General features: G+C 41.0%; 1 protein-coding gene across 1 annotated transcript; it reads right to left on the minus strand.

Annotated features, from left to right (window-relative positions):
- Positions 1 to 457: 457 nt before the first annotated feature.
- Positions 458 to 15,368, minus strand: LOC110978075 (solute carrier family 49 member 4 homolog). The gene is made up of 12 exons (XM_087139960.1): positions 15,278 to 15,368; positions 14,235 to 14,618; positions 13,096 to 13,206; positions 10,919 to 11,009; positions 10,231 to 10,434; positions 9,360 to 9,460; positions 8,490 to 8,619; positions 6,978 to 7,089; positions 6,385 to 6,452; positions 3,199 to 3,317; positions 2,002 to 2,184; positions 458 to 1,501 (listed from the first exon to the last, which is right to left on the minus strand). Exons 2-12 carry the CDS (start codon positions 14,566 to 14,568, stop codon positions 1,350 to 1,352), a joined length of 1,605 nt encoding a protein of 534 aa, XP_086996086.1. The 5' UTR covers positions 14,569 to 14,618; positions 15,278 to 15,368; the 3' UTR covers positions 458 to 1,349.
- Positions 15,369 to 15,591: the final 223 nt, after the last annotated feature.

The raw sequence follows: 15,591 nt of genomic DNA on the forward strand, positions 1-15,591 counted from the left end.
GTTTACATTTATCTACTGTGTGTAAAAATCGACGCTGAATAAAGGAACTTGCAAAATAATGTTGAGCAAAACCGTGCAAGCTGTTTGTTTTCAGCAAACGCATTGATTGTTTTCGTATTTTTCGTTTGGGTGGGGTGGGGTCGGATCTAGTTGGTCAGTAGGTCGGTTGGTTTTTTAATCTTTTGCTCAACTTTTCATTCCTAATGCAAGTGGTTTTCGGTGACATAATGTATAGCGTTGTAAAGTTTATTTACAGCATTATATTCAAATTACTTTATCGAAAGGTTCAATACATAAATTATGACAATGTCTAAATATCGTACCCGTGCTTAGTGTAATGAATGGAATATTATTATCTTTGATTTAACAGGGAGACCCATTCGCATATAATTGTGGTCTTCCATGGGGCTCTGGGAAGTATTTAGTGAAACTAAATAAAAAACAACATTATTAATACCAAAAATACAATGGTGAAATTAGTTATATTAAATAAAAGAGATAGAATTACAAGTACAATTTCGTACAATATACACAAGTAAACAAGGGTAGGGACAAATCAAACCTCATAAGGATTAAAATAATAATGAAAAAACTACACGTAAAAATAAGAATAAAATCGTGTTAAAATGTTAAAAAGAGGTAAAATTACAAGTACAGTATATTATCGAATAGTTGAATTACCAATATATCATACAAATAAGACAAAAAATATAAATATAAGTAAAACCAGAAGCTAAACGGTTTGTTTTCAAAAGCGATTTAAAATGTGACAAGGGTGGCGCCGAATGATTTGTGGTTCTCAAGGTGTAATCGTTTAAGTTTATCGTTGTGCATTTTATATCTATCCGACCATATTTGTGAGCAGTAGTCGAAGTGGATCCACCCTTGGTTGCCAATTTAAATCAGCTCTTTGAATATGCAATGCAACCACCCTTACTTCACACAGTAATACTTATATCTTGTCAAACGTAGTTCAACAGCATCTCAACAAATTTCGAAAAAACAATTTTAATATGTTCACTTATTTAAATGGCATAGTTGAAATACCAGAAGGGAGGGTACGGCAAGTAAAATTTAATGTTGTCGTGATTCTTAATCTTAAAGCTGGTTGGCCACATTTTATGGCCCAAGCACGTAAACTAACGATCAAGGTTATTTCAGTTAAAAATGGTTGGAAGATATGTGCGCATACCCATCTTCTACGTACATTATGGGGTGAAAAATATCAATAAAGTTATTTCGAGGGCCAGAATCTGCAGAATAAAACTTTGATAGAACTTTGCCGAGTTTTTATGACGTATTTTTGGCTCAAATTAACGTCACCTGAAAACTGATTCGTGAGGAAAATATCAAGCCGTAATATTTTGGTTGTCTTCCCCTGTGGTGTTAAAGTTAGCATCCAAGTCAAGATTCAGTCGGTTGTGGCGCTCTTTATGAACCAGAAGCAACGGCAGGCACACAGCAACCGAAGCAAATGCCACCCAGTTCATCCATTCGGCACCTGCCGTCAAAACGGACAGAATGATGGTGAGATTTTAGGAGAAAACAACGAAACTGTCCTGTTCTGAAAATCGAATATGCACCAAAACATTGAGTTTTCCAGTATTGTGAAAACTTACCAATTATACAGGCCTCTGTCTGTCTCCCATGCAAATATAATTTCTTAACTTTTCATCTGCATAATTATAAGAACACCGAATGGCACGGGTCTTCATTGTGTTTTAGATTTTTGGAATTGTTCCTTTTGGTAAGACATTTCACTTTCACGTCAGGTAATATTTAAGTTTCTATAAATCAATAGCTAACAAGTATTCCACAAAGGCCTTTTTCTGAGGTGATTTTTAAAAAGTAAACGAACGAAAAAATTGCAAAAGTTCTGCACGTTATTTTTCCTCTTTCCAAGGGTTCCGAAAGCGTACATTCAGGGGGTCTACTTTCAGACTCTATTGTTCGACTAGCCATCCCTGGATTGGATCTAAATTTTCAAAATGCGTCACTCACCTACTTGTGGGATCAGTTTGATAGATACGTAGACGAGGCCGGAGCTCTGGTTGAGGAGCACGATGACCATAGTGGTAATACCCTCAGCCACCGGATACATTTCCTCTACCGCCATCTCGTAGAAGATGGGTACGGTGGCGTTTACCAAAAACCCGTACAGGGTGCAAGCGGCGAATAAAGACTCTGTACGGGTGGGTTGGGGAAGGGATGGTGGACCACAACAGAAAGAGGGGATAGGAGAAACATGTATTGAAATTTCACTCAATTAGCTTGCGAATAGATCTATACACCGCTCTGAGCGGAACAAAAGAGGGCGTGTTTTATTTATTTATTATTTTTTGGGTTTTTTTTTGGTTTTTGGGGTTTTTTTTTTTACTCACCGCATAGGTGCAGGTTTATATGATGGAGATCAATGGCGCGTTCGACGCTGAACACGCTGAGTACCCGTAAAAATTTATTTCTCAACCCTAACCGTCCCAAATCCTCGGATGTCTATATGATTTTACATAAATCCTAGGGACTTAGGGTTAACGTATGGTCTTTGCGTACAAGCAGAACGCGTGCAAGAATCGCTTGGAAAACTTATTACTACACCTCATAAATATTCAATAGCAAATCGGAGCGCGTCATTGGCCGATTCCGCCTCGCGTCCGGGAAGTAGAAATGATACGCAACAAGATGACGTCACAGCGGTGAGTATCCTACTCGCTGCCGTGTGGTAGTTTTCTTTGTAGCATCAAAAATCCTTCTGGAACCCGCCACGTAAATATGCAGTCTGTGTCATGTAGGCCTAACCTTTACGGAACCAGTCTGGAGTTGTATCCTAATAACTATTACAGTGAAGACCCAAAACGTATGTCAGCACCAGACTATTGAAGCCCTGTTTCTGTGCACATCTGCACTCCATTATCTTTACATGTATATGGAAATTTAGCAGCTGAAAAACAACAATGGCGTCTGTGAGTACAAGTAACGTGATATCTCTGTTTGAACATTTATAAAGTGTAGTAAAACAAATACGGCATAGTTTATTTCGGTAAAATAGTGGGAATTACTGGTCCCTCCCGACTATCAACGCTGACTATCAACTGATCAAAGCTGACTATCAAGTGATGTCAACTGATCATGCGGACCCATAGGGAGCACGAGTTTCGTCTGATGATCGTGGAGAAAAAAGCAAGGTGGTGCAGGGTATACCGATATTAAAGGTGATCCATTTGTTGCTTAAGCAAATGATCCACAGACAAGACAGTGAAGCGCCCGCACAGAGGATCATCAACAGGCACTTCATCCTACCGCCAACGTAGGTCGCACATCTGTTGAGACAAAATAAAACAAGCTTATTTACAGCTAGCCCCATTAGTGTGGCACCGGGGACTCTCGCTACCACTCCATCCTTAGCCACACATCCGTAAACGCAATTTGCGTGTCGGCGTAGTGAAAAGGTTTGGCGCATCCTCTTATAATCTCTTATATCTAATACACGGACTGAGCGATAAGATACTACATGTACCAATGGGCTCTTCCAAAACTTGGGCAGCAGTTTAGATATGTCTTGACATGGAACAGCCGTCGAGAAATTGAGGGGTCAAGTGACGTAATGTTCAACGAACTTATTTTAAAGATGGCAACTGTGGGAGCGAGCCCGTGAAATTGAATGGGTGAAAGCAAAAAGACTGGAAAAAGCAGAACGTGAGTGAAATCATTAAAAAAGAATGGCACTAAGAAAGTGGAGAGGCTAAGGATCATCTCTGTATGTAAAAAAAATTGTGCCTCCGATTATAAGAGGGTGCGCCGAACTTTATCACTACGCCGACACACAAATTGCGTATACGGGAGTGTGGCTAAGGATAGAGCGGTAGCGAGAGTCCCCGATGCCACACTAGTGGGGCTAACTTACAGCATAGAGGAAGGACACAGAAGGAGTTTGAACTGCCCGGACTGTAACATCTGGCCAGTTACCGCTTTCTGACATGCCTGGTATCCATAGCCAGAGCGCAACGACCGTTAGCTACGCACCATCTGTTTCACAATCACGAAACCCCTTTGTACCCTATGATGGCCGCCGCAATTTGTCGATTGTAATCTGCACCCTTAAAACTTCGTGTACTGAGGTATAGGAAATTGAATATTTCATGCCAGCTTTGTTGGTGCTTGGTACGATCTCATGACAACATCTAATTTAATGCTTGCGCAGTTGCTTGCATTACGCTGTGTGCCCTAAACCTATTGTGCAGTCATTGCCCTTAATGAACTCTTTCTTCTGGAGTTATTTTGGGAATAAATAGCCCGGTTGTTTGCAAGATTTTGTGTTCTGTTTGAATCATTTTTACTATGGCATTTGTACAAAAGCATATTTTATGAGATTTCACGATCACTCCCTGTGATGAAATAGCACATTTTATTCCTAATAAACTAAGCTTTCCAATAATAGTGAACATATTGTTGGCCAGTCTTAGCCAAATTCGGACCAAGTCTTTGAAAACTGATGTATTGGACGGAGGAGAATAAATTACAAACTTTGCATGGATAATGGAACAGTTTATCAAAATTTAAAAAGTTTATTTATGATGGTAAAAGTAGGTTTAATATCAGGAATTTTTCTCTATCCTGGTGACATCAATAATTTGTATTTAATTGCAAGCAAAAAAGTACAAGTATTGCTAGGACATTACTGGCCCCGCTTGTCCGGCTAAGATGCAGGCAGTAATAAGGCATTTTTGGAATGTTTTTTATTATTCGTTTGACTCAACGGCGACGATCATTAATTTAACACTTAAATTGAAGTGTCTGAAGTGCAACGCCTTCTGTGTCCTTCCTCTATGCTTACAGAAATGTTTCCAACGCTGCGCATTCAATTGCAGATCTTGTACACAGGGTTTTCCACCTGAATCTCTGAAATGAATCTACAGATCATGACCAGTTTGTTACGGACGTATGATGTTCATCTTTTTGTGCCATCTTCGTGGCAATCCGTACCGGTAGCCTGCACGCCATTCATTCTCCCCCGTTTCGTTTCCCCGTTTCTAAGCTTCAAATCTACTTCTGTGTAGACGTTTCTGGAAGACTGATGAGTGGAGGTCAATCACAATGGCTCAAGGAGGGCGACAGGATTTTATTATACCAGGCACGAAATGGGACAGAGGGGTACCCCCCCACACACACAAGTCCAATCCCAAAACGCCTTCCAGCCTATTGTCACTTGGGGTCCGGTCCACTAATTCAAGCCCCATCGAAAACAGTGTAAAATCAGCACTGTTCAGGGCCCAATAGCATGCACGCCAACATTCCTGAGATTTCTGAAACACAAATGAAATTCTTGTCTGCTCACTCATCTTTCAATTTCTTTTCAATTTTTTGTGGGTTAACCAATTACATTTTTAATTATTCCCACAAAACAAAATCAACCCCCAAAAAGTGATTTTTCCGAAGTCTGATTGCAGCCATTTTTCAAGTGGCAACCCTCAACTTTCTCGGGCACTTAGGACCATTTTTCAACCGTAGTTTTTAGCTCTTCTGCTCTCATATGAAAGCTCAAAGACCCAGGGAGTTGATCCCGGCAACGATTTACACAATCTCACCATTTTGGGGGCCAAACAATCTCCTTTTTCAAAAGATACTGTGGGGGAACTTTTAATGCTAATGAGCTGGCCAGAAATTCTCACTTGAATTAGTGGTCTGCACCCTTAACACATTCCCCTAGTCTGAAAAGATTTCCTGAGATACCAGTATAAGAAAGACCAACACAAAGGCGGGTGGGGGGGTTCTCTCTGTCCCATAGTTTGCTTGCCTTCATGTGGGATTTATATTGACTGAGAACAGACAGGGCCGGCAACGCGAGAGTGTATTCCAAGGATATTAATTGAAGCAAGACGTGAAACGGAGAGAACCCCTTTTATGTTAGTCATTGTTTGACCAGAATATCAGGAATTCTGTTCAGACATCTAGGGGGATGTGTTGGGTAACAACAGTCTATAGTGTCCCGGTTTAGACATTTATAGGGGGACCCCTCCGTTCCATATCTTGCTGGTTCTAAAAATTAGATGATATAACCAGAAGGATTTTTTTCCTTTTCAATTTGTAACTCGCTATTAAGGGCATAAAAATAACTTTTGTGGGTTCGTTGAAATTTTGTAAAATTGAGGGAATACAATGATTTTTTGGAAGGCAAAATACTTAATCACTATCAATCATTTTAATTACCGATATAACAAGGGAGGAAAGTAGGTGAAGTAACGTGCCACTCTCGTGGCTGGCCAAAGTCACTGTGGGAGCCACTCGCGCAGTGTGTAGTGCAAAAGCTGTAATTCGAATTATCATTTGTTATCAACTTCCATGATTGTTTACTCAAAATAGGTTAACTTATTAAGGGCTTGTTGCTACCTAGCAAAGAGGAGACCGCCAATAGCTCCAGCAATGTTGGAAGTGACACCTATCCATCCGGTAGTGAGCTGGAAGTTATAGGAGGGAAACGACGAGAGATTGGAGAAGGGCAGTGATGTAGTTCTTGAGATAATCCGTTATAATACTGAGATGTGAAGTGCTTAATCAAGTTTACTAATGAAGTGAGAATATACAGTTATCATTTCTACCGCTGCGGCAGACTTGTAGCAGTATAATTCTCCAGACAGGGACGTTTTCCTTGTCCATATTGATGCACAATAATGAGGCAAAGGGACCCCCCCTTGTAACTTCTGTGCAGTAGGTGCAGTCAGGTCCACAGCCTGGGGTTTATAGCTTACGCGTTTCGGGGTTCCTTTACCACATGTATCGTGCTGGGTAAAACACAAAGGGATATCAAAACGTAGCTTTGAAAACTTGATGTTATGCACCTGTGCGCTCACTCCTTGAAATGACGTGAGTCAATAATCATGGACTCACGCCAACAACTGCAACGATGACATTCATGGGGGCAATGCATTGTCAAGTAATTCGTTTCTGTGAATGTCAAAAGAGATTAACCGATAATTATTCACCTGTTCAACTCCCAAGGTTTCCTCGAATATCGGATCTAACATGGTGCTCCATGCTCCGTAAATGCCCATGCTAAAACCATAAGCAAAGCCGAGGATCCAGAACTGGTGTTTCCTGATTTGGAGAGGTGAAACATTGATTTCACAAACTGATTTCACATTGATTTTGAACAGAATTTTTTCTGGAACAGTCTACAAGTCCCGTTTTCTGTAACATTATAGTCCCCACGCTATACCAGAAGATGGTTTGGTCAGAGAAAATCAATTATTTGTGTTTTTCACATCACTCTCGAGTTTGCATCCTTGAAAAGAACTAGCAAATGATATGAGTAGTTAGGGGGGCAGTTGGGTACAGTTTGACCTTGGGCATCACATGAATAGGCATAAGCATAATAATTATGATCATAAGGATATGAATAGGAATGAATTAATGGGGTACAAAATGACCTAAGGATGAGCATAAATGAGAAATAGCACAGGGTCAGGAAATGTGGCACAGTTTAATCTTTCCTGTGAAATTATGGCACAACAGGATGAGTAATATGTTGATATGACAAATCTGGAATTTATTAGTCTGTGTTACTTAACTCTCAGGGATGTGAGGGATTCCTTATTTCTGTTAAAAAATCTGCCTTCGCGGGCTCAGTCGTCAAAGAAACCGCTATTAGCGAATATTCCTTGTTAACAGCGACTTGTATAATGGAGCGTCAACACATCTGTTAAAGTTTAGGTGTGTCGTACTAAGCGAGGCAAACGCAATTATATACAATATAATGTTTAATTCTCTCCTACACTTATTCCTCTTGATATCAGAGCACATAAACGATACCAGTGCAGTAGACCTTACTTTTCCCATCTCCAACAGAGACTGTATGCTCATTTTGTTTCAAAATGAAATCAGCCCCGCAGTGTCCAGTTTTCTGAAGACCGACTTGTAAAAGCATGAATACACACTTTCCAATCGAAGTTATAGCTCGTGCTGTGTTTGAGTTTTATTTTCAGGCAGAAGGTTGTAGTGTCGTTTCCAGTATGCTGGTGCCTTCAATACCTTCAAAAAACTAAAATTGCCAACATGTCCCTGGGGCGACTCCCCCAACCCTTTTCTCGCTGGATACGCTACCGAGTGACGTCAACATTCGACTAATATGCGTAGTTTCTACTCTTTTTAACTCTGCCAAATTTCAAATAATTACGAGCAGAATACACGAGAATGTACTTTATGGGGGCGATAACCTCCGCGCAATAAAAATGAAGTATGTACCTCTAGAATTCCCAACTATGTTTGTGAATACCTAATTCCTTGTTTCAATTAACTTTTGGGGGCCGGGCGTGTGTGTTAAAATCATAGAAATCGTTCCCTTGGTGATTCGAATGATTTTTTTAATATTGAATACCTCCTGTTTCGTAGGTTTCGTAGGTGTAGCATGCAGTGACTTCGTTCTTTCGTTTGGTTATATTGGCAAGATCGATAAACATAAAACACTAATATCGAAATCAATAAAACCTGAATTATACTTGACAAGTATCAGTGCGCCTTCCTTGAAATCCTTCCGCTGAATTTCTGCAGTGTTGCTGGGCGGAGAGGGTGGTTTAGCGGGAAAAGACATGAACACGAAAATCAACAGGACGGCTGAGACAGCCAGCTCTGGAAGTTGTCGGAGAGAAAGAGCCGGTCATAAGAAAAAAGAATACGGGATTTATAGAGTGAAACTCCAGGTTTCATTAAGTTTACGTCACCGTGCCTGATATAAAATATCGTTTACCGATGTATAGTTTGGTCAAATCTGCAAGCATGTGAGCACAGTGTAGGGCGGTGCATGCAGTGAGTTTGATGTAAAAGCCTAACAGTGTGGTGTGATGTTGCCTGGTGCGGGAAACTGTAGCCTGACAATACGTTAAACTGCGATTTTTCTTTACAGTATCTACCGGTATGCATTTTAATGCACCAAATGCTCTCTTGCTTTTCATTTAACCTTGTTTTAGATTTTCGTTTGCTATTTTAAAGATTAATGTTATGCTTCATTGGTTTCATGCCAGTGAGAATTTCCAAGAACAAAATTGTTGTGAATCTTTGGGAAGAAAGCCTCTTTGTTACATGGAGTTGCGAGATTTTTATATTTTGTTGGCAGAAACTTGCCATTCTATGGTGATAAATTGATGTTTTCAATGAGCAAATTTGGGTTCACAAATCGAACAGAGATTTTCGGTCTTCACTGACTTCATTGCACCTTACCCACAAAGGACATACAATAGCTTTCATTCATTGAAGATGAGCATGAGGTTGAACAAAAAAGCACAACCGAGAAAAATTCATCTCTTGGCCCCCTAAATGGCCTCATTCTGCGTATATCATCTAACTCTACGAAAAAAACTCCTAATTCTCACCTATGTACATGAGGTCCATGATTTGACAGTAGTTCTGACGGAGATTGGGTAGCAAATCGGTTTCCACAATGGCACCGTTTTCATTGGCTGGTTCGATGGTGCTATAATGATGGAACATGTACTGGAGTTAACCTTTTCATGTCATTCCATACTAGGGCCTATGACATACAATGTAACTGCAACAGTGCTTTTTTAGAGCACAGAATTTCGTCCAGGTCGAAGCCACGGGACTTTGTACAAGACTGTAATTTCCATGGACTGCCGTGTACAGAAATTTAAGTTATTCAGAATGTGAGCAGTATTTCCTGCAAAATCCCAATAATTATAAGACCATTAAAGCGTTCTGTGCAAGGATACTAAATATATCCGTCGTTAAAATGGAAATGCTGGTGTTTGTTGTGCAAATGTATATTCAATATCACAGAGCCTATTGAATTTACAAATATTGTCCTGTGCACTGTCCACCTAATGTTGTAAACGGCGTCGCGGCAGGCTAGATCCTAACTAAAGGGTCATCACTGGGTAGATCTGGTAGCTGACTACCGGTAAACAACTGTCAAGTGTCAGCCTGTCTGAGAGGCTGGATAGGGCCTATGTTTTGTTTGGAAAAAAACTCTTTATTTGTGCGCACTGCAGGGCACCGAAGCTTTTGGGCACTGTTCAGACAATGATTAAGATTTCAGGGTCTATTCCACATTGGTTTAACCGTGGATGTGTTACGTTTATGGAGTCGGTTTCGTGTCCGTAAAAGTGAAACGCATGAACGCTGTACGCAAAAAAAACGTACATGGAAAGGCGCCTTTATTATGTAGGCCAGTGCCAAAACCATGTCGCACTCTGGCAGTTAGGCCCAGAATGAAATAAAACTCACCTCGTGTTCCTAATGCCCAGGTTTTTCACAACCTGAGGGCCCACAAAGTACGACATTGCTATGCCCAGGTAGGAACACTGTGAGGCTATAGCTGTCGCGGTGGTCCTTTGGTGAGGGGGGAACCAGACGGAGGACAGAAGCGGTGGGCCGGCCAGCAGAACTGGGTTTGACAGGCCGATGAAAATCATGCCAATGTTCATCGTCCTGCTGATAAGAAAGAATTTTTATCGGATCTTTCTTCCTATACTCTGCTTGCAATAATGACATCACCTCAATTATCTGCTGGAAGCAACTAGTTCATCGTAACATTGGCAAATCATCGAAACAGCTTGGTATCAAGATTATGAAGAAAATGCCTCGTTTGGCATGCTCTGTCCCAGTTTATAAGCATTTTGATATTAAAATAATAGCAGTTGAAGAATAATTTGGCAACGGAAATTAAGAAACGTCTAAAGACTTTACAGCCAGTGATGAGGTATACACTTGTTGATTCTTGAATCATGTAAAAATAAAGTGCTTTGAAGAAACTCACATATACATCAAACCCTTTTCAGAACGCTCTTACGCATTTTTCTCAACAAATTCATTTACGTGTTGTGAGAAATACCTGTAGAAATACCCTGCCACTTCACAAGCTCCCCCCCCCCAGTTAACGACTACTTTCAGTGCCCCCTTCAACGAGACCTACCAAATAACATTGTCAATTCCGACGGGCAACACTCGAATGCCTGAGCCAACGAAGAGTAGCACTGCACTGGCTAGTAATGCCACCCGAAGGCCTGGGTTTCAAAAAGAAAGGACTGAGAACTTGACGTTTTAATTCGACAACTGTATTGTTTTCTCTTCCAGGGATCGAGAAAAAATGGTGTCGATGAGAAACACAGTGTTGAAATTAATTAAAACACGTCTTGAACTCGGGTGGATGGGACGTTCCTGCCAAGCACAGTGTATGTCTGTTGACGTTACAGTTGGGGTTCATCTTGGCCACCCCATCAGCACTGACAAATAAACAACAGCCGTGTTGCACGAAGAGGTGGGATGACAACAAAACACAAACCGGGGATGAATGCAATGGCGCACCCCGAATTTGTCGTGGGGGCTCAGAAAGGAATGAAATAGCTCATGATGCTCACTCCCCCCCCCCGTTGCCCCATATGGAACTTCGATTTCGGCTTTATCAGAGCTATAAGTTGGTGTATATTTTATTTTCGTTATTCACAAAAAACTATTGAGGGATTAAGCCCCTGAAGACCCGCCCCATGGGTGCGCCATTGGATGAATCAGTACTAAAAACGCGGATGAGTTCCATCCTCTTCAATATGTTGCAAATCAAGTCCTCTTCTTTTCGCATAGCGTTGCATTTGTTTAACTTAGAATAAAGTTATTCAACCAAAAAATCACCGTATCAGAGAAAGTTCACGGAATCCTTCATGAACCTGATCAGGTTTTTTTGTCTTCTCGATCACACACTGATCAGGATGTCAATGAGCCATAGTAGTGACCTCAAGGTGGACCAAGAGAGGACGTTATTTCCTTAGCAACGGATGCTCATTTGGTACTAACTGTGCATGGTGGTTCATGAACGACTAGGAAACGCAAGCGTTGCAGTCGCATCGCTACCAACAAAATGAATACTCCCCATCAACGCGGCTCTTTTCAACCGATGAGGGTGCTTCTGCTCGAAGCGCATTGGCCGATTAAGATGCAAACATATTTCCCCTTAATGGCACTTAATACCTGTAATAAAAAATACACTAAGATATAAAGGCATGTAGAGGGTAGCCTCCAGAACCATTTGGGGGAGGGGATTTTTAAAGCAACAATTTATGGCCTTTCTGGGAGATAAGGCTATATTTCAGAGGTTTTTACCCGCTTTAGAAATGAAGGGAAAGGAACCAGCTTATAAGAGCTGCTGTTTGCTGTTTCCAAAATGTACCCCAGACTTTCAAAGTGACTGAAGGGTTTATTGATTCCTTCTCTTGTTTATTTTATGTAACATTTTGTTGTTTTATTTTGCTCGTTCAAATCATAACACCATTGCTAAATCAACTGACAAGCGTTGTACACTGTACTTTCGTGTCTATGGGTCAGTTGCATTATTACAGACGCGTATCTGTTATTGTGTATATTCATTGTTAAGATCGATTGGGTCGCCCGTTGAAGAGAACACTATGCATAATTCTTTTTATATAGACCACTGTGCAGACTAGAATTCGGGCCAGTTCACCCCATCCACCTACTTTTCACTGAAGTTCATCAAGCCATCAGCTATTTCTGTCATGAAATCGCGAAGTGATTGGGGTCATTTTATAAGTTGGATGTTAACTTGGGGATGCATATAGGTTTTCGGTCAGAAGGGACCTAAAAGGTATTTTTTCTTAAACGAATGTTCATTGTTTTCATCCGTAACAGAATTCTCCCTCCCCCTCAGGAACGTAGAACGCTTCTTAAACCACAAAGAAGCCGGGCAACAGTATCTGACACCTGTCAAATTTCTCCGGTAACGTCGCAATGTATTTCGGTTTCACAGCGAGCCTTTCAGTTTTGCCAGTAATGTCTTACAATTATCTTGAAACCAATTTAATGGAGATCAGACACACCATTTCACGCGGCAGGTAACCCCCAATATGTTTAAACTTTTCTCACCGACGTGACGTGCTCGGTGCATGCCGGCCGCGCCAAGAATGTAAATTAAATTACGTCGGATTGAATTAAAACATCCCAATGTAGTCATAGTGAGTGTTTTAAAAATTTGTTAAATAGCATGCAGATTGTCCAATAATTTCTAATGATTAATATCACTGAATTCATTTTTAGATTTCATTTTGAAAACAAATAGCACCATTTCCGTTCTTAAATTCCTACCTTTTACATCCATCAACCAGGAGAAAAACACGCCGGATGTGACAAACGTGATAAAACTCCAGTTGGTTAAAAGTGCCACGTCTCCATCACTCCAATTCAACACAACTTTAGCTGTAAGTGAAAATAATATTTTCACTTTTATCAGTGACAGTAGGTCATTTTAGACCCTTGTTACATAAGGCTTTATTTCGATACTTTGGGTTCCCTGGAAAAAGCGTTCTACGTACACAAGACAGAAAAATCTGCCGCATCGCATCAAAATATGGGTGAAGCAAATTTTGAGGGAAACTGGGTCTGGTTTTTCGAATTTCAATTCAGTCAGTCCGACAGGCTGGCCAACTCTAGAAGCTTTACAACATGAGGACTGAATGTTTAGTGAAGATTTCATCGTTCAGATAAAGCTGTAAACTTTCAACAGACTTCGTCTAGAATGAAAGCATCAATCTTTTCAATCTAAATCCTCTGTCATTACATTGTATGACACCCAGTGTAAAAAGCAATGAAACTGTTTGGTTATAACTAGGCCTATTAGAAATGCTCCACTCTTGTACTCTTCCCTGTGTAAAATCACAGTAACTGAGTAAAATCGTGCAATTTCACACATAGTTGTCTTCTTTTTTCAGAATTTGTAAATAAAACCCATTTTTAATAAACCGAGTTGTAAGTAATAATGTCAGAGTTACATATGCCTCATTGAATTGTAATGTCACTTCACTGCTAATTTTGAAAATTAGGAATCGCTGGCGATTGAAGTAAAAAGTAAGCCTGTTTTCTGTTAATGGTTCTTGTGGACAGTTTGTTGAAATGTTGCAAAAGACAAGTTCAAAACTTTGCCTTTGAAAGATGTCATTCACCCATTTCTTCCTTCACTTTTAATTTGTCCCTTTCTGAAGTTATTAATATTGTTTTGAATGACGGTCAAGCGAGTGAGAGACGCCGTGCCACTTTTCCTACCCAATTGTTAGACTTTCAAGCTAAAAAATTCAAATACAGAAATCAAAGCAGATCCACTTTTACTAGAGTTCTCAACTGAAGAACTTACTTTTGTAAAGTCCAAGAAAGAGGACGAGCCATATGGCCAAATTGAGAGACTTGGCTCAACATAATGGCCGAAGACAAGTTCTACTTCATGTACTTACACGTGTCTGAAATAGGTCCCCAAGTATTCCACGCAGCCGCAGACCATAGCGCGAGCATTGAGAAGACGACCAGAACATACCAGCGCTGGACGTACGTAACATGCTGCTGCGGCACCGGCGGTACTGAATCGGAGAAGCCGCTGCTCTTACCGGACAGTGACAGCTCGATTGGCGTGGCGACCTCCGTGGGTTGCCTATTGCGATGGTTGGACCTTGACGTGAGTACGTGCGTAGAATCAATCACCTCTGATGCTTCGTTGAAGACACCTCTCTTTCGAGTGTCGGTGAGAAGCTGTGTCTTTTCGTCTGGCGTTTGTCGGTCTCTCTTGGCCATTTTCACTTTGCAACGCCGCACTGTCTGTTTCCTTGCTCTATGGTTTATCCCTCAAAAACAAAACGACAATGTGCCAGCCTCCATTATGTAGGAATTAGCCTGGCGACCATGCCAAAAGCTAGCTTTATTCAAATCATGGGCAAGAAGTTGTAAACAGCTCAAGACAAGTCCACCACAAAAGGAAAAGCTGGCCAATGACCAAGTGCCCTCGGCATGAGTGATAGTGGGAATCATATTTTTGCGCCCCTGGAAGTGGCGTAAAGGGAGAGGCAATGGGTATGGGGACACTCTGCCCCCCCCCCATGATAGTTCCCCTTGTTCGGTGAGTTTTAAAATGAGCCAGAACTTTCCCCTCTTCAACATCAACAATATATTTTGAAGGGAAAAGAGCAGACGTGGGTTGCCACATTGAGGTTTAAACAGACAAGCGAAATACGCAATGCATGGGCCAGGTTACTTTAACCGTAACAGATGCATGTACATCACGGGTAGATAAATTTAAACTGCATGGCAAATGTGTCCATCGTTGAATCTTCTACGGATCAGCTCTCATTTAGGGAATTAACAAGTAATGGTTGGGGCTCGACATCTGCAGAGATTTACATCTATGTCAAAACTTTAGTGAGCATGAGGCTGACAAATTCGAGCATTTATTTAGGCCTACATTATTGCAGTATGACAACCAAATGTTGATATCATTGCAACTTACAGGGTTTGAAGTTGGTGCTGGTATACTGATCAGATTGGATATAGACAGCGGCAACTCCGTCACTCTTTATTGGCAACTGACTAAAGGGAGGGCAAATCATAATGTTTGACTCCAGTCCTAGACTGCGGGGGTGTACGTGTCACAAACAAATTAGACCATTTGCATTGCAATGGACACCATTGGCCATACGAAACGGAAACTACTGCTTTGCACGCGGGCTGTGCGTTGCTCACGCAAGTGTCGATAATCGGTCCGACGAAAGGCAGATCGTTCCCAAAACGAACGAGACTAACATCAAGATCATCGAGGGAAAC

The sequence above is a fragment of the Acanthaster planci genome, linkage group LG08 (assembly GCF_054643075.1).
Source record: "Acanthaster planci isolate LZ-2023a linkage group LG08, COTS_SCS, whole genome shotgun sequence".
NCBI classification, from domain to species: Eukaryota; Metazoa; Echinodermata; class Asteroidea; order Valvatida; family Acanthasteridae; genus Acanthaster; species Acanthaster planci.

Coding starts and splice junctions, on each gene's coding strand:
- LOC110978075 (XM_087139960.1), bottom strand. CDS start 14,568: ATGGCCAAGAGAGACCGACAAACGCCAGACGAAAAGACACAGCTTCTC. Junction 6,453..6,977: donor AAACCTTGGGAGTTGAACAG/GTGAATAATTAT, acceptor TATAACTTCCAG/CTCACTACCGGATGGATAGG. Junction 3,318..6,384: donor GGCGGTCTCCTCTTTGCTAG/GTAGCAACAAGC, acceptor TTGTCTCAACAG/ATGTGCGACCTACGTTGGCG.